The sequence below is a fragment of the Hypanus sabinus genome, chromosome 2 (assembly GCF_030144855.1).
Source record: "Hypanus sabinus isolate sHypSab1 chromosome 2, sHypSab1.hap1, whole genome shotgun sequence".
In the NCBI taxonomy this organism is placed as follows: domain Eukaryota; kingdom Metazoa; phylum Chordata; class Chondrichthyes; order Myliobatiformes; family Dasyatidae; genus Hypanus; species Hypanus sabinus.
Window position 1 is genome coordinate 145,742,069 of NC_082707.1, and position 18,484 is coordinate 145,760,552.

At 37.5% G+C, this 18,484-nt stretch overlaps 1 protein-coding gene across 2 annotated transcripts in view; it reads right to left on the bottom strand.

The window, feature by feature from the left end:
* Positions 1 to 768: 768 nt before the first annotated feature.
* egln3 (egl-9 family hypoxia-inducible factor 3) overlaps positions 769 to 18,484 on the bottom strand; it is a 42,886-nt gene continuing 25,170 nt past the window's right edge. The window contains exons 2-5 of one of the 2 annotated variants that reach the window (XM_059956369.1): positions 10,756 to 10,875; positions 3,657 to 3,793; positions 1,979 to 2,052; positions 769 to 1,883 (exon numbers count right to left, since the gene is read on the bottom strand). In XM_059956369.1, the coding sequence (XP_059812352.1) occupies positions 1,852 to 1,883; positions 1,979 to 2,052; positions 3,657 to 3,793; positions 10,756 to 10,875 (363 nt within the window). In that variant the 3' untranslated portion in view covers positions 769 to 1,851. The remainder of the gene's footprint in view (positions 1,884 to 1,978; positions 2,053 to 3,656; positions 3,794 to 10,755; positions 10,876 to 18,484) is intronic. The other variant, XM_059956377.1, reaches the window with a different exon arrangement.

Sequence of the window (18,484 nt, forward strand, 5' to 3'; positions counted from 1 at the left end):
AGTGCAGCTCCATCAATGCTCAAGAGGCTTGATACCATCCAGTACAAGGCAGCCCACTTGATTGGTACCCCTTCCACAAGCCTACAATTCTTCCACCATCAACGAACAGTTGCAGCAGTGTGTACTATCTACAAGATGCACTGCAACAACACACCCAAGTTCCTAAGGCAGCACCTTCCAGACTCATGACCACTGCCATCTTGTATGATGAGAACAGCAGATAGCTTGGAAATCCCCCTCCAAGTCACTCACCATCCTAACTTGAAAACATATCGCCATTCCTTCATTGTCATTGAGTTAAAGTCATGGAACTCCCTCCTTAACAGCATTGTGGGTATACCTACACCTCAGGGACTGCAGCAGTTCAAGAAGCCAGTTCATCACTACCTTCTCAAGGGCAACTAAGCATAGGCAATAAATGCTGGCTTAGCTGGTGATGTCCACATCCCATAAATGAATAAATTTTTAATTTGTTTTTAATCAATGTATTTATATGTTTTTTTTTTGTTATTATGCTCTTTTAATCTTATTGTGTTTTTTTATGCTGCATTGGATCTGGAGTAACAATTATTTTGTTCTCCTTTACAACTGTGAACTGGAAATGATGTAAAAACAATTTTGAATGCATAACTTTAATCCTACTTACACAATATCTCAGTTGGCTAAGACTGCTAAAAATGTAGAATAACAGAAACAAGATTTTCTTCCCCAGGATGCTCAGTGACAACCTGAGAAAGTAATAAATATTTATAGTAAATTTGGAATTACATAAAGGTTAATGACTGAATAATTTAATCATAATAATGCAACAAGAGCAGAAGATGGAGTGAGACAAACAAAATACACAGAACCATATTTGTGTAAAATATATCTTTGTCTTGACTGCAGGGACCACTTTATTATCTGAAGACAACAAACAGATTGGAGATTAAACTCTTACAATTTTCTCAAATTTAACTTCCAATACAACTTGTTTACTGCCTCTGCTGGATTACCAAATTGTTGACCAGCAAACAAGGTAGCATCCAGCTATAACTCAATAATTTTGAAGCTTATATTCAATGTACTTTAGAAATTCCCATGGAACCATGTTTCACTATTGAAGGCAGCAACAGAAAGAATTTCACATCATATTGTAGTCATCTTCAGACAAAATTATCATAAGATCAATTTACTTAACTACAATGTTTCTCAGCAAATAAATTCTTTATGATTTAAGCATATAAAGAATAAGATTTACTAGCATTAATCACAATGAAGTGCAATGAAGATTATTTTTGTAACTTTAGAAATTTAGTGATATTCAGCTTCCATATAAATAGAGAAAATTCAAACAATTCTGAAGGTAGAAGTTTAATTTACATAGTGGAGAATGTTGAACAAATCAGTAGATAATAGTCAAATTTTTAAATGGTCAAAAAATGCCATAAATAATAATTCAACTGCTTTTAAATAGAGGGGAACAAAACATTTTAATGGATTAGTCAATACCATTTCAATCTTGGATAAGGTGCACTATTGGGACCTAATGATAATATTTAAGCACATTATGTCATTCTTGTAAGAAACATTGGAACAGATCTTATAAGTAAGTTTAAGAAAGCTGATATAGAATTCTATTCTGTGCAATTCTGGTCTGCAGATTAATTCTGCTAAAACATTTTTGCTGAAAAGGAGGCTAAACAGCAGCCTGTACCATCTCTAACGTGAAAGTTGATGCACAAAAGGTCATACAAAAGCAAAGCATCAAATGGTATTATTGTGAAGTGTCTTTGGAGCTGCTGAAAAAACCATGTGCATTAACAACGTTCAAATACTTGGATCACTGATCAAGTTTCAACATGGTTACTGTCATGATGAAAAGGTTGTAGCTTGTTCAGAAGCTGAAATACAAAAATTGTAAGTTAATAATGTAGAAAGGATTGTAGAAAAGCAAACATTTTCAATTTTAATGAAAATAATTAGATTTATATTATACCTGTTCGATTCTGGTACCTTGTTCTTGCTTTAGCCCTCTCCTCTGCATCAAAGTACCACACAGTTATGGCATATCTAGAATACAGTGAATTGAGTTTCAAAATTTGTCTTAATTTCTCTAACTATCTTTATAAAATCATTTGTGCTCCTCCCATAGGTTATAAAAAAACTATTTTTAACATTGGTGATTTGTCTCCATACCAGATGATGAACAATAAATAGAAACAAATCACCTGCTGGGTTTCCTATTCCTTCCTCAGCATTTAATTTATTAAAGGACCAGGCACCAAAAGACGTCTGCTCCTGCTTTACATAACTGGAGACTAAACTTTTATAGCAGTTCACACTATTTCAGGTGCATAAGTCTTAAAATTACATAATGGAAAATATGAGATAAGTGTCATGGAGAATTTGAGTTGTGGTACTTTTCTTCCCTGCTTAGGAGCAAATATTCGCCATCAGCCTGCAAAAAACAACTGACTGTTTCTTTTAAAAAAATGCAAAAAAAAACTGAAAACAAAAATTATCAGCTCAGGCAGCATCTATGTGGAGGGAAACAAAACTAATGTTTCAGATTATGAAATCCACGCAACTTGGAAAATGTTCTTCAGAATTCTGATAAATGTTTGAAAGAAGAGGAGTCCTGCTTTCTTTCTTTCAATTTTTTTTTCCATTGAGGAATTGACTATAGCCTCTGGCAAGAATTTGCTTCAAATTTATTACTGATCATACTCAGAGTTGAATTGGGAATTCTGGATCTCAAATAAATCGTCTGCAAGTAGGGAATATACAATTGTGAGATAGTAATAAATATCAAATGCAATTTCCTTCATCATTTTAAATGATCTGTCCCAAGAAATATTTCAATAATTGTTAAAAATGAAGGACAGTTTGTTGAAAATTCTTTATGTAAATTTCACTACGTTTACCAAAGCCTGTTACATTAATTTGTCAGTGCTGTTTATGCAACCTTTCAATGTTCAAAGTAGATGCTATGTTTGCTTATATAACAGCGACTACACTTTCAAATATTAGTCTATGGGTTATATGAAAAGGCAGTGTAAAATCAAACCTATTCTTCAGTGCTAAAGATCTACAACTATATCTGACATTTTTTGGGTGAAAAATCTGAAATTCATACAGATATTGTCACAGGACCAGAATTCTAGTTGAAGTGACCATGTCACGTTTAATCAGAAGTCCACACAGCAGATCAGCATTTCTGAATCTGTGAGTAATGTGACTTTCATTCTTATACTTACTTTCATCCGTGATCCTTTAATCTGGGAAATATCAGATATTAAGAGCTCTACTATACAAGAACATTTATGTATCAAAATTCTTCCAAAGCACAAATGAAAATAAAATAGATCTTCTTAGCTTGAGCAAGATTTTGCAGTACACAGAAATTAGCTTTCACAGAACTGTAAAGTCTACAAATGTAACATACAGATCAGAAATTTTATAGTCATTTAATCGAGAAACTGAATACGATGGTCATGAAAGCTAGATTATCAATTATTAATCAGTCATAACTATTAGCTCTACTTCAAGCCTGCAAAATATGTTTAAGTTCTCTAAGAGCTAACAGTTGAACAAATTAATAAGGATTTTTAGATACATGGAAACTTTGTATGGCTGGTTACAGTTACCTTTGAGGGACCAAAACAGGGACATACCTGACAGAATATGTTGGTTGTACTTCATGTGGATTTCTTCGATCAGACCAGAACAACAACAATCTATCAAAAATCGGTTCAACGTCAACTACGTAGGACTTTCCTTCTGGAGCTATTCGAAGAGTACCACCGTCAACCTAAAATGTGCAACAGACTTGCTAAGAATTATGCAATCTAGGAGAAAAATTACATCCAATTTTAGAGTGAACTTTTATCATGATTACTGTTCCAACATAAACTTGGTTAATTTCAGAACATTTAGTTGCAGGTAAACAAATTAAACCTATAATAGATGCTGTTGAGCAGAAAACATTCAATACTGCATATATCAAAATTAAAAATACACTCAAAGCATAAAATGATACTGAATAGTTTCTTCCAGGAAACTACCCAGCCATAGTAATTGCTGTCAGATATCCAGTCCAGATAGACTATGATAGTGGAATCATTGCCAGTTTGCAAGTTTTCACATTTTTCAATATTGTGATTTTCTCTGGAGATCAAAATATGGACTGGAAGATGTCTGGGTCAGGCATAATATGTGCAATCTGCCCAACCACCACAAACTGAAAAGTTCAAACAACTTACAGATTCAGAAGTCATTTAACATTTTCTTTGTGAGCTGCAGGCACTAAACATGCAATCTGATGGTCTGATAAGGCCACTACATGAAATCAATTGGCAAAGTATTCAGCAGAAAGAAGACAAAATAAACTGCAGATGCTGTTGCAAAGTATGAATGCAGAGCTGGTTAAAAAAAGTTATTTGGGAGCAAAAAGAACCAATACCCATTTATTTATTTACTGAGATACAGCCAGCCCTTTGAGCCACGCTGCCCAGCAATCCCCAATTTAACCCGAACCTAATCATGGGACAATGTTTAATGACGAATTAACCTACCAACTGGCACATCTTTGGACTGTGGGAAGAAAATGGAGCACCCTGAGGAACCCACGCAGTCACAGGGAGACCATACAAACTCCTTACAAGCAGTGGCAGGAATTGAACCCATGTTGCCTGTAACTGTAAAGCTTTACAGTTACCATGCCACCCCAAGTAGGACAATGTGTAATATGCATGTTTTACGCATTTTATTTTGAAAGCTGTGAAGCACTGTATGAAGAAAGACAGTCCATTATCTGACCAGGTGCCAGTGTTGATTTTATTTACAATCACAAGAACGCAGCAGTGTATAATAGTAGTTTGTCTCTTTTATACCCTTAATATTTCTATGGAGCTTCAGCTAATTTGGACAGCCACTTAAGTGGGCCAAAATGTACTGGCCCCGATACATTCCAATTAACCAGAAACCACTGTATACCACATTGGATATTGTTTGGTGGGGTGGCCTAGCAGGAGAAAGCCTGGTAGGTCTCTAACCTAGTCTCTGACCTAAGTCTGGATCTGCGGCTCAGAAGGGAAGGGGATACAAGAGAAGTGCAGTGGTGACAGAAGATTCAATAATTAAGGGAACAGACAGAAGCTTCTATGGACGTGAAAGAGGATCATGGATAATATGCTGCCTCCTAAGTGCCAAATCAGGAATATCTCAGATTGGGTCCATAGCATTCTTAAGGGGGAAGGTGAGCAGCTAGAAGTTGTGGTGCATACAATATTGGTACCAACGATATAGGTAGGAAAAAGGATGAGGTCCTAAAGAGCAAATATAGGGAAAGCAGAACATCATGAGTGGTAATCTCTGGATTGCTGCCCATGCCACACACCAGTGAAGGTAAGAGTAGTATGATATAGCAGGTGAATATGTGGCTGAAGATTTGGTGCTGAGGGCAGCATCTCAGATTTCTGGATCATTAGGATCTCTTCCATGGAAGGTATGATCTCCTGAACTCAAGGGGGACTAATATACTTATGGGTAGGATTGCTAGAGTTGTTGGGGAGAGTTTAAACTCAGTTGGAGAGGGATGGGAAGCACAGTGTCGGTCAGAGGATGGTGCAGTTGGTGTAATGGTAAATGCAAATGTGTAGAGACTGAGAGTAATAGGCAGTGGATATGGCATAATTGTATTATTTGTATGTGTAGAAATGTGTCTGCTTTAATATGAGAAGTATCAGGGACAAGGCTGATGAAATTATAACTTTGATCAGTACATGGAAATATGACTGTGCAGCCATTACAGAGACTTGGCTGTCACAAGGTCAGGATTGGCTGCTGGATGTTTCAGCTATTTAGATTTTCCACTAAATAGGAGGGAGGTAAAAGAGGTAATAAAGGAGGGACATATGGAGAGATTTTCTACAGATTTATTATGGGTGGAAGTCAGAAATAGAAAAGGAGCTATCATTCTTTTGAGAGTATTCTATAGTTTCTACTCTCACCAATATAAAGAGACAATGAGGAGCATATTTTGTAAAGATGTAAAAATAACAGGATTGTTGTCATAGATAACTTCAACTTCCTTAATATTGATCAGCACTTTCTTAGTTTAGATGGGACGGAATTTGTAGATGCATCAAGGAAGAATTCATGAAAAGATATGTACACAGGCCAACAAGATGAGAGGCCATACTGGGTCAAGGCAATGAACCTGGTCAAGTGACAGATCTCTTGGTCAGTGAGCAGGTGGGAGGGTGAGATAGTGACAACTCCTTGACCTCTATAACAACCTTGGAGAGGGACAGGATCAGACGTAACAGAGAGAATTTAATTTAGTCATGGTAAACTATGATTGTATTTGGCAGAAATTATGAGCAGTTGTACTCAGTAAAATGCAAGTGGAAACGTAGAGGTTTTTTTAGGGAGCAACAGTAACTCAAATAGCCATGCGTTACAACAGGGTTGCATCTCTGAATGTATGACATGCTGAACCGTGAAGTGGATGTGCTACAGCAGCAAAAGACCATGAATATATACTCAGTGGCCACCTCCTGTACCTAATATAGTTGCCAATGAGTGTATAGATCAGTGAATCTATAATTCTTTAGTAACACAAGCAATTCTACAGATCCTAGAGATCCAGAACAACACACACAAAATGCTGGAGGACAGCTTCTATGAAGGGGAATAAACAGAGGAATATCTTGGGTTGAGATCCTTCATCTTGGTAGGCAAACTACTAGAAAGGGTTCTTAGAGACAAGATTTACATACACTTGGAGAAGCATGAGGGTTAGTTAGCAAGATTTTGAGAGGGGCAGGTCTTGCCTCTTGAGCCTGATTGAATTTTGATGAATTGATAAGCAAACTGGTGAAGATAGAGCAGTAGTTCTGGTGTATATGGATTCTAGTAAGGCATCTGCCGAAACTAAAGATAAAATTCCCTACAGTAGGCTCATGTGGAAAATCAGAAGGCATGGGATGCAAGGAAAATTTGGCTGCACAGAAGGCACAGAGTGATATTAGATGTAATGTTTTCTACCTGGAGGTCGATGACTAGAGGTGTTCTGTAGGGATTTGTTCTGAGATCCCAGTATAAGATGAGAAGAGGCACTGATAGGAACAGATAGTCAATGCCTTTATGGTGGCAATGGCTAATACACGAGACCATAATTTTAAGGTGATTGGAGGAAAATATAGAGGGGAGATGTCACAGACAGCTTTTAAAAACAAAATACACAAGTTTTGGGTGCATGAAACATACCAGTTGTGGTGGTAGAGGCAGATACATTGGAGACATTTAAGAGAAAATGGAGGACCACATCGGAGGGAAGGGTTGCTTTGATCTTGCAGTACGTTTAAAGATCAATACAATATCGTGGGCCGAAGGGACTGTTGTGTTCTTTTTTCCATGTTCAAATAAGAGATGGGTGGCCAGCACAACAACAGTATTCCATTTTGGATATTGTTGGGGTGGGTGGGGGGGGATGACTTAACAGAGGAAAGTCATAGCCATCAGGTCTGACTCTGATCAGAAAGGAAGTGGGGAGCAAAGCCAAGCAGTGGTGATAGGGGATTTGTTAGTTAGAGAAGCAGAAAGGAGCTCTGTGGATGAGAATGAGATTCCCAGATCATTATTTGCCTCTATTAGGTGAGAGGGTGAACAGCAAGAGGTCATGGTCTATGAAGGTTCCGATGACATAGGTAGGAAGAGTGACATGGTGAGTTCAGGGAGTTAGGTGCCAAATTAAAGGGCAGAACCTCCAGGGTTATGATCTCAGGAGTGCAACATGTACCATATGGTAGTGAGGCCAGAAATAAGAAGATTATACAGTTTAACATGTGGCTAAGGAATTGGTGTAGGAGTGAGTGTCAAATTTTTGGATCATTCGGCTCTCTTCCAGGGAAAGTGGGATTTGTACAGAAGAGACAGTATGCACCTGAATTGGGGTGGGGGGGGTAGTCTCATACTCAGTCACCTCATGCCATGGAAACTGGCATAAGCACCAGCCTGATGAGCCTATAAGGCTCGGGACAGACTTTAACTTTTAACTTTTAAAGCTTTTAAGTGCTTGTCAGAATAAAAGGTAAAGAAAACAAATGTAGGGAATCCTGGTTTTCAGGAGATATTGAGACCCTGGTTAAGAAAAAAAAAGGAGGTGCATAGTAGGTGGAGATAGGTAGGAACAAATAAGGTGCTTATGGAGTACAAGAAATGCAAGAGAACACTTAAGAAAGAAATCAGGAGGGCTAAAAGATAGCATGAGGTTTCCCTAGCAGACATTAGACATTCCCTGCATTAGAGCAGACAAGGAAAAGGAAAATCCCAAGGGATTCTACCAATAACTTAAAGAGCAAAAGGACTACAAGGGACATAACTGGTCTCCTGGAATATCAGTATGGTAATCCATGTGCAGAGCCAAAAGAGATGAGGGAGATCTTAAATGAATTTTTTTTGCATCTGTGTTTACTCAGGAGATGGACACAGAGTCTACGGAAATGAGGCAAAGTAATATCAACTTCATGAATCTATACAGATTACAGAGGAGGCGTTTTCTCTCGAGGTAAATTAGGGTGGATAAATCCCCAGAGCCTGACAAGATGTTCCCACGGACCTTATGGCAGGCAAGTCCAGAAATTACAGAGGCCCTACCTAGCAGATATTTAAATCATCCTTAGTGACAGGTAAGGTACAGAGGATTGGAGGGCAGCTAATGTTGTTCCGCTGTTTAAAAATGTTCTCAAAATAAAAAGGAACTTATAGGCTAGTGAGCCCGACATCAGTAGTTGGAAAGTTACTGGAAGGTACTATAAGGGACCAGATATATGAGTACGTGGATAGACATGGACTTACTAGGGATAGTCAGCATGGCTTCATGCATGATAGGCTGTGTCTAACCAAACTCAGAGTTTTTCCAAGGAAGTTACCAGGCAAGGATGTTGTCTACATGAACTTTAGCAAGGCAATTCTGCATGGGAGGTCGATGAAAAACATTCAGTCATTCGGCATTAAAGATGAGGTAGTAATCGGATTAGATATTGGCTTTGTGGGAGAAGCCAGAGTGATAGTAAATGGTTGCCTCTCTGATTAGAGGCCTGTGACTACTGGCGTGCTGAAGGGATCAGTGCTAGGTCTGTTGTTGTCTTCTAAATCAATGATCTGAATGATAATGTGGTTAAATGGATCACCTACCTACAGGAAAGATGTAAATTAGATTGATAGAGTACAGAGAAAATTTACAAGGATGTTGCTGGGGCTGGGAAATCTGAGTTATAAGGAAAGATTGAATAGGTTAGGACTTTATCCCTTAGAATGTAGCAGATTAAGTGGAGATTTGATCAGGGTATACAAAATTAAGGGGGTATAGATAGGGTATACGCAAGCAGCCTTTTTCCACTGAGATTGGGTGGGATTATAACCAGAGGTTATGGATTAAGTGGGAAAGGTGAAAAGTTTAAAGGGGAACATGAAGAGAAATCTCTTCACTCAGAGGGTCGTGAGAGTGTAGAATGAGCTATCAGCACAAGTGGTGCATGCAAGCTTGATTTCAACGTTTAAGAGAAGTTTAGATAGGTACATAGATGATAAGGGTATGAAGGGCTATGGTTCCAGAGCAAGTCAATGGGAATTGGGCAGTTTAAATGGTTTGGCATAGACTTGATGGGCTAAAGGGCCTGTTTCTGAGTTGTACTTTTCTATGACTCTAAACGAGGGGTGATTGATAAGTTTGTGGCCTAAGGTAGAAGGAGATGAGTTATACAGCTCTCGTTACATGCACATGCAGGTCAACTCAGTGATTATGCAGAAAGTTTGAAGTTACTAATTTCAAACTTTCTGCATAATCACTCAAAGAGTTGAATGATCCCTCAAGTTGTATTTTACATGCAAATTAAAAATATATATGCAGTCCCTGCATTACGAACGAGTTCCGTTCCTGAGTCCGTCTTTAAGTCTGATTTATACGCAAGTTGGAACAGGTACATCCAGTATTACTTAGCATCAGTTAGTCAAACATTTATCTTAGCATATAGTATATATTTTACCTTTCTATGCATATAAAACACTTAAGAAACATATGTATTTCAATCATTAAACCACTGCGTTGCTTAGTAATAATTGCAGCTTTTATCGGGGCAGGGCCTTCCACATGCTCCATTATTCTCACTTTATCCTTTAAAATTGTTCCAATCGTTGAATGACTGTAGCCTAATGCTTTTCCAATGACCGATGGTGTTTCACCTCTTTCCAACTGCTTTATTATTTCCACTTTACTTTCAATCGTGATCATTTTCCGTGAACAGAGCAGAAACTGTGGATTCAGCAGCAGCTGTGGGCGGCGGGTCCTGAGCTCCCCGGGTCTTAAAGTCCACCCGCACTTTAAATGGAAGACAGGTTAAATGGGACAAGTGGGGGCAGTGCTGACTGGAAAAGGAGGGGGGGGGGTCAGGGTGAATCTTGCTAAGAAAAATTTAAGCCAAATACAAAGTTACACACTCACAGTGTTAACAACAACATGATCTGACTTAAAATGGTGGCCAGCATTCTCCTTTCTTGAGCTGACAAATTTTTAAATCTTTATGGCAGGCTGTTCATTAGTACGAGCTGTTCGTAAGTTGGATGTTCGTAACTCGGGGACTGCCTGTATATGAAGTTTCTCCATCTTTCAAAATTGAGTGGAACAGAATTATCTTTTGTCTGGAGGGGGTGCAGGAAAGGGAAAGCCATCTCAAACAAAAGAAAATCCACATGTATGCTATCATTTACCTTTGCATCCCAGTTTTTATTCAGGTAATAAATACACGTCACACAACGTCCATCACCTGTCGGATTATCAACATGTCGAACATATCCTGTTCCATTCCCTGGGTAGCAGGCCACCATTGCCTGAAAATAAAGAAAAATAATAATTGCAACCATTTTCATTAACCCAAATCATTGATTAGGTTTAGGTTAATAGATAACAATGTCCAATGATAATGCAAAGCATTCAGTAGCATAGTTATCATGTGGCTGAACCAATGCAGAGGACTGGAATAATAATCTGGAATCACTACTTCAAGTACCACTAGAATTGCTAGAGGAAGAAATTCAATCAATTAAATCTATAATAAAAAGTTGGCACTATAAACTACTAGATTATCATAAGCAACCACTGGATTTACTGACGCTTTTTGGAGATACTTACAATGCTTTTTCAGAAACAAGATGTGCACTTGAGTTTTACCTGTTCTCTCAAATGATCTAGCAAGCCATTCAATTCAGAACAGGCAATTAATCTTAGACTTGCCAGGACCTACACATCATGTGAATAGAAAAAGGACGAAACCTGTTCTAATGGATTCAATTTTTAAGTATTTTGATCATAAGACCATACGTTTTCTTTAATAGGATGAGGAGAGGTAGATTCCAATTGCTTCTAGTTTTTGCTTTAAGTGTCCACCTTTGCTGCTGCAATGTCTATACGAGGATCAAAAAAAAGAGGTGGATCTGTACCTGTCCTTGCATCCTCTACCTCAAGGTGCTCTACTTTCCAAATGCCACAGGGTCATACTATTGTTTTAAGAGTGCTTAGTTCAACTAACTACTATTCCCCACCCCCACTGTCCAACTAGATCTGCTCTCTTAAGGACTGCTACAGGAATTCATTTTTTCCCATTCAGCAATGCTTCCTTGGTTGGGACCTATGGCCTTAGTGCAAATTAGAATTGAAGTTGCAGTATTGATATCAAATGTGGATTGCACAATAACTAAAATCGATGTTTTATGCCAGTTGTCTGTGCTAATGTGTGCATATCTGCAGAGGAACAGCCAATTACTAAGCTGCTTTGATGGTGTGCATTGTAGGAAATGCCAATTGATTTTACACTTCATTTAAGCAGTGTAACACAAAGAACAAGTGTGACATGGTTAAATTTCTAGGACTAAATTATCTTGACCATTTTGTGTTTGCTTCCTGGAGATGCTGTTTGGAACAACAGGAATAATTTCTCTTTAAGCGAGAGATGTGCAGTCTTGTGTTCCTAGTAGGAGTGTATCAGGATAAAACAGCCAGGTCAAAGTAATGGTAATAGAGTACAGAAATGAATGCTGAAATATAGCTCATTTTAAAATAAAATTTAGATGTTTACTATAATTGGAAATGAAATTTCATTATTACATTACTCTAAGATTTGAAGCAAAAAAAAGATAATACTTCTCTCCAGCATAGATGTCAACATGGCAAATCAAGCCTCACTTAAATAACCCATCTCAGAGTGGTCATTGGATGAATTGGCAGAGTTAAAAATTTTCTTCATTGCATAGTAGAAATTGATTTGCAACAAATGAATATTGTTTCAAAGATAATTTGAAATGCAATTCTCATTTCCTGCAACTGCTAAGTTCCACTTGCCTATGTATACTGAAAAACAAGACCATTCAACTGGAACTTGATTTTTTTTAAATGAGCAAGTGGCAAGTCATTGAACATCTGCTTTAGACCTGAATATTTAGGCAAATCATTCCTAACTCTTGCAATCCCTGAAGGTACAGTACAGTCTATTCACTAGCTTTAAAACCATTGCTTTGATGCAAGAATACAAACATATTTAATGCCTTGGATGCTTTGATTTAACAGGTTTTAGAAGGGTACAACATTTTGCACAGCTAAGTTTATTTTAAACTGCTTATAAGTACAATATGTATCCTTCTTTGAGTTTCAGGTATAATTCTATCCAATTTATTCTTATGCACCCTCTAGTAACAAGATTGGGATTGGAATTGTCTACCTAACCTTCTTTATGTAGTTTGTAGCACAAAGATTTAAAATAATTTGTAGACTAAACACTGCGTCAATAGTTGATCTCAAGCAATGTTGAAGTAGTATTGGAAATTGCAACCACAATTAAAAGAATATGTTTTATCGCATAGGTAAACTGAAAACAGTCAATTTTAAATTATATTTCTGCTTTTCCAAACTAAGCAGAGACAAATCCCATCTCACAGATCACAAAGCCTGGTAAAGGTAGGACACGACATAACTTGATTTATATACAGCACACGTTAAAAGATTGTACCGTAGTTTATTTTCACTGTCAACATGGTGATGCTTGGCTGTCCATCAATTGCTGTTAATCAATAGTATTTATACATTAAGAAACTATTTGTCAGAAAGCAACTAGCAAAAATATTACAGAAATTTTGATAGTATTTGATACCTCAAACCAAGATTATAAAAGTCACATAAAATTGCTTTTAAATGCTATCTAATTATTTTACAAGATAGTTTGCTTGCTGTTCCAAGTGAGTTGTAAGATTATCTCAAGCTATCATAAAACATTCTGTACTTCCTGTAATTAGGTTCTACACCAAGATTGGGGGGGATGTGTTCGTGTTTGAATCAAATCTCTCATAAAGAATTGCTTCTGTTTGTTGCCAAGTAAGCAAAATAAAATGAGGTCAACTTACACTCCTCATAGAGCTGCAAATATTTCATGCCTTAAGTGTATATTGAAGGACGTGCTAACAGTCATGATCTGAAAGTCACAGCAGTTCCAAGCTATTGATTTCATTCCAATAATTTATATTACAGCTTGGTGTTGCAAAGACAGACAGCACAGTTCAGGGACCAAAACATTACCTTTTTATTCAATTTTACTGATCTTGCTTTGAGGTGGCTAGCATTCTAATACAAGAAGAAGCACTAAGCTACAAGAGAAGCACTCAGAACTAACTACCTGCTTGATATGATCTGACAAGATTGCTATTTACTTTGTAATCAAATGGCTTCAACTAACAGCTACTAAGACTTTTAGCCATTATTCCATTTCGATATGATCCTTCCGGATCAATATTTATACGTAACAAAAAATTTATGACAGAATTATTTTAACTCGTTTCACTATGCCAGAATCAGCTAACACAGTTTTCATATAAAAGATGAGATCTGGTCACAATATAATATAGTGGACTCTAGTTAATTGGGATACATCAAGACCAAGACATTTTGTCTCAATTACGTGGTTAAATAGCCAAAGTTTCATGTTAAAGAGGTAGAAAAAATACAAACTACCATTTAACTGAGTAACAAATTGTGTACTTAAATGAAATACAGAACAAACTAGAACATATCAATACTACTATACTATTAAACTGTGTATAAGCTCCTAATAGCTATCAATGGAGGAATTCATCCAATGTATGCTGCCATGTTCTTTTGATTGATTGTAAATGAACAAAATCAGCGCAGCCAGCTAATGCAGATAATGGACTACCCACATACAATGCTTTCAATAATTGCATCCTCCAAATTTTCATTTTCATTTTAACATTCAAGACGATTGTTGATACCTTCAAATTCTTCAAAGTTCCTAAAGTGTTGAAGTAATGAAATCACTTCATTTTCACTTGTGACATTTTCTGCTTGAAACTACAGTGGGCAAAACAGTTCTGAATTGTCTTGCTGCTCATTTCTCGTCAACTATTATTGGAGCATAAAAATATTATGGAGTATAAAAGTTGTATTATTTGCTGTGTAACCAAAACTGTGTAGTCAGCTTGCTATGCATGTATCCAAAATGAAATCCTAGGAAAATAGAAGACAATAGTGTGTTAAAGGTAGCTAAACAGATGTAGATTAGAACATTGGTCAGTTCTGAGTTTGCTATTTGCTATGCATGTACCCAATTTAGCAGGAGAATGAAATATTAAGAATGTTAATGAAAGGTAGCTAAAAGATGTAGATTTGAACATGATTAAGTCGCGAAGTATTAAGAATGTAAACTTGCTATTTGCTAGAGAAGGAAATCTTAGGAATGTAAAAGACAATGGTGTGTTAATGAGAGGTAGCTAAGAGATGTAGACTAGAACATGATTAAGTCAATAGGACATATGTGTGGTACGTGTGAAACTGAACCAGGAGATTGCTATAAAAAATGCTGTGTCCGGGGATCAGTGGGCAATCAGCGACTAGCTCAATGACTGTCTCAGCTTTGATTTGCAAATTAATGTTTAACCCTTCTTGAAGAATCTTATGCGTCTCCTGGTCATTTGTGAGGCACAAAAAACCACGACACTATCAGCGACAAAAATCACTGCTTTTTGAACACAAACATGCTATTTAAAAACTGTTCGGTCCAAGCGTGGTGTATTATCTAACAGCCACGCAAGTGGATGCACTGACGCTAATCAGAAACTGTTCAGCAACAGTTTCCTTTCCCAATTAAGCAGCATAACGTCCCAAATATATGAAGGGAATCCCAGCTACTTTCTTGATATTTTTTGTTCTTTAGGAGTTTTCTCAAATAAGCGGCACCCTGATTAACCAATGGCCCCATTATCTGGAATCCACTGTATTTGTACTCCCCAATATAGATGCACTATTAATAATGCAGAGAAACATTAGATTCAAATTCCAAACCAAAGAGGTGCAAGTATACAGTACTATGTTACTTGCTTCATGATCTAATGGCCTAATAAAAAGGGGGTGGGGATGGGGGCGGGGGTGTCAAACCTATAGCATGAATGCTGAAGATGGTACTGCATAAAATTTGTTGGCAAACAGCTTGTAGTGGTGCCCCTTGATTCTTTAAAACACACACCAATAATAAAAAGATGCATAATAATCTTTACTGCCAAATGAAACAGCAAATGATATTTTACCACCCAAGAGCAGTAAGATGTTTTCACAGGAATCATCTCAAACAAGCTTGGCACCACCTATACCAGGGGTCAGCAACGTTTACCACTGAAAGAGCCAATATGGACCCATTTCCCACAGAAAAGAAAACACTGGGAGCCACAAAACCCGGTTGACATTTAAAATGAAATAACACTGCATACAACGTTTTTTTTGCCTTTATGCTATGTATAAACAAACTATAATGTGTTGCATTTATGAAATTGATGAACTCCTGCAGAGAAAACGAAATTACATTTCTGCATGCAACAAAAACATTTTGAACTCCGAAAAAAAGACGTTGGGTTGAAGGTTACTCCATAGTTAGCCTACCTTGGATCGAAGAATTAAAAGAAAGCGCGCACTGGCGGGTGTCAGGCATTGGCAGTGGTGATGTATATTAATAGCGATAAAAAAACACGTTGTAGCGGTGTGTTACATGCAGCGCTAAAATAAAGACACTGCAGTCAAAGGTAACTTTATTCGAACTAAACAGCCTTGCTTTAAAGCCTCCCTCAACCCGTCCCCGTGGGCGCGGATGCTCCAAAAGACACGTACTCACAAACCCCCGTAGGCTATCTCCCTTAGCCGGAACTGTGGCTAATTGTGAGCCGGTTCGGATGTGCCAGGAAATGGGGTCTCCACAACGTTTTATTTAGATTGTACAAGATCACCATAATCTTCAAATTTCAAATTACATTTCAAAAACTAACAAACCACGGGGAGCCGCAGCACAGAGATGAAAGAGTCACATGCGGCTCCGGAGCCGCGGGTTGCCGACCCCTGACCTATACCGTTGCAAGAACATGTGATATTGGATAATATCTTTTGAAATCCCTGCAAATCTGGTGTACACACCAGTATTTGGATAGTATTTGGTTACAAGAGCAATACCAATTAGAAATGTTATTTTCAATTGTCCCTTAAAGCATTAATATCAATAATTTTTGAATAGCTTTTCTAAAATGCTCCATTTAAATCCATCTCATTTATAATTTTATTACTAGTAAAACAAAAAAATATAGACACACAGTAAATAAGCAACAGGATTCATCCTTCTTCCTTAACAAAACAGTCCATAATTATTTTTACTCATTCATTAACCAATGCTAATCTCTGCTGATTAAATGATAAAACCTGCAGGGGATTGTAAACTCAGCCAGCTCCATCCTAGGCACAACCCTCCCCACCATAGAGGACATCTTCAGAAGGCAATGTCTCAAGAAGGTGACATCCATCATTAAGAACCACCATCCAGGATACACTCTCTTCTTGTTACTATCATCAGGGAGCAGGAGGAGGAGCCTAAAGACACATACACTATGTTTTAGAAACAGTGATTCCCCTCTGCCTTTGGAATTCTGAACAGACCATAAACACTACCTTACTTTTTGTTCTCTTTTTGCACTACTTTTTTTTCTTTTTCTTATTGTACTGTAGCGATTTTTTTTAATATTGCACTGTACTATTGCCACAATACAAAAAATTTCATGTCAGTGATAATAAACCTGATTGATTCAAAATTACCATGGCACATGAGAAAATTTTTTAAGAAGATTATTGCCCATTTGAACACACTCTCAAAAAGATTTACCAGCCCTGGTGTACTGCTTTAATTTGGCATCCAAATTGCAGCATTAATATGGTTTAGCAAATAATCTTGCAATTAAAAAAGCCACTATCAGTAAAATGTAATCATTTAACTGTCACATTTGGATTTTAAGAAAGCTATCTCATTTACTATCCTCCTTTTCCATTCAGACCCAAGATTTACAGTGGCATACAAAAGTTTGGGCAACCCTGGTCAAAATTTCTGTTACCTTGAATAATTAAGTGAGTAGAAGATGAACTGATCGCCAAAAGTCATAAAGTTAAAGATGAAACAATCTTTTCAACATTTTAAGCAAGATTAGTGTATTATTTTTGTTTTGTACAATTTTAGAGTGGGAAATAAAAGGAAAGGAGCACCATGCAAAATTCTGGGCACCCCAAGAGATTTGAGTTCTCACATAACTTTTACCAAGGTCTCAGACCTTAATTAGCTTGTTAGGGCTATGGCTTGTTCACAGTCATCATTAGGGAAGGCCAGGTGATGCAAATTTCAAAGCTTTATAAATACCCTGTCTCCTCAAACCTTGTCCCAACAATCAGAAGCCATGGACTCCTCTAAGCAGCTGCCTAGCACTCTGAAAATTAAAATAAATGATGCCCAAAAAGCAGGAGAAGGCTATAAGAAGATAACACAGCGTTTTCAGGTAGCTGTTTCCTCAGTTCATAATATAATTAAGAAATGGCAGTTAACAGGAACAGTGGAGTTCAGGTTGAGGTCTGGAAGGCCAAGAAAACTTCCCAAGAGAACGGCTTTTAGGTTGCTAGGAAGGCAAATCAAAACCCCCGTTTAACTGCAAAAGACCTTCAGGAAGATTTAGCAGACTCTGAAGTGGTGCTGCAATGTTCTACTGTGCAGCGACACCTGCACAAATATGACCTTCATGGAAGAATCTCAGAAGAAAAGCTTTCTTGCATCCTCACCACAAAATTCTGCATCAGAAGTTTGCAAAGGAACATCTAAACAAGCCTTATGCATTTTGGATAAGTCCTGTGGACTGATGAAGTTAAAATAGAACTTTTTGGCCACAATAAGCAAAGGTATGTTTGGAGAAAAAAGGGTGCAGAATTTCATGAAAAGAACACGTCTCCAACTGTTAAGCACAGGGGTGGATCAATCATGCTTTGGGTTTGTGTTGCAGCCAGTAGCATGGGGAATATTTCATTGGTAGAGGGAAGAATGAATTCAATTAAATATCAGCAAATTCTGGAAGCAAACATCACACGGTC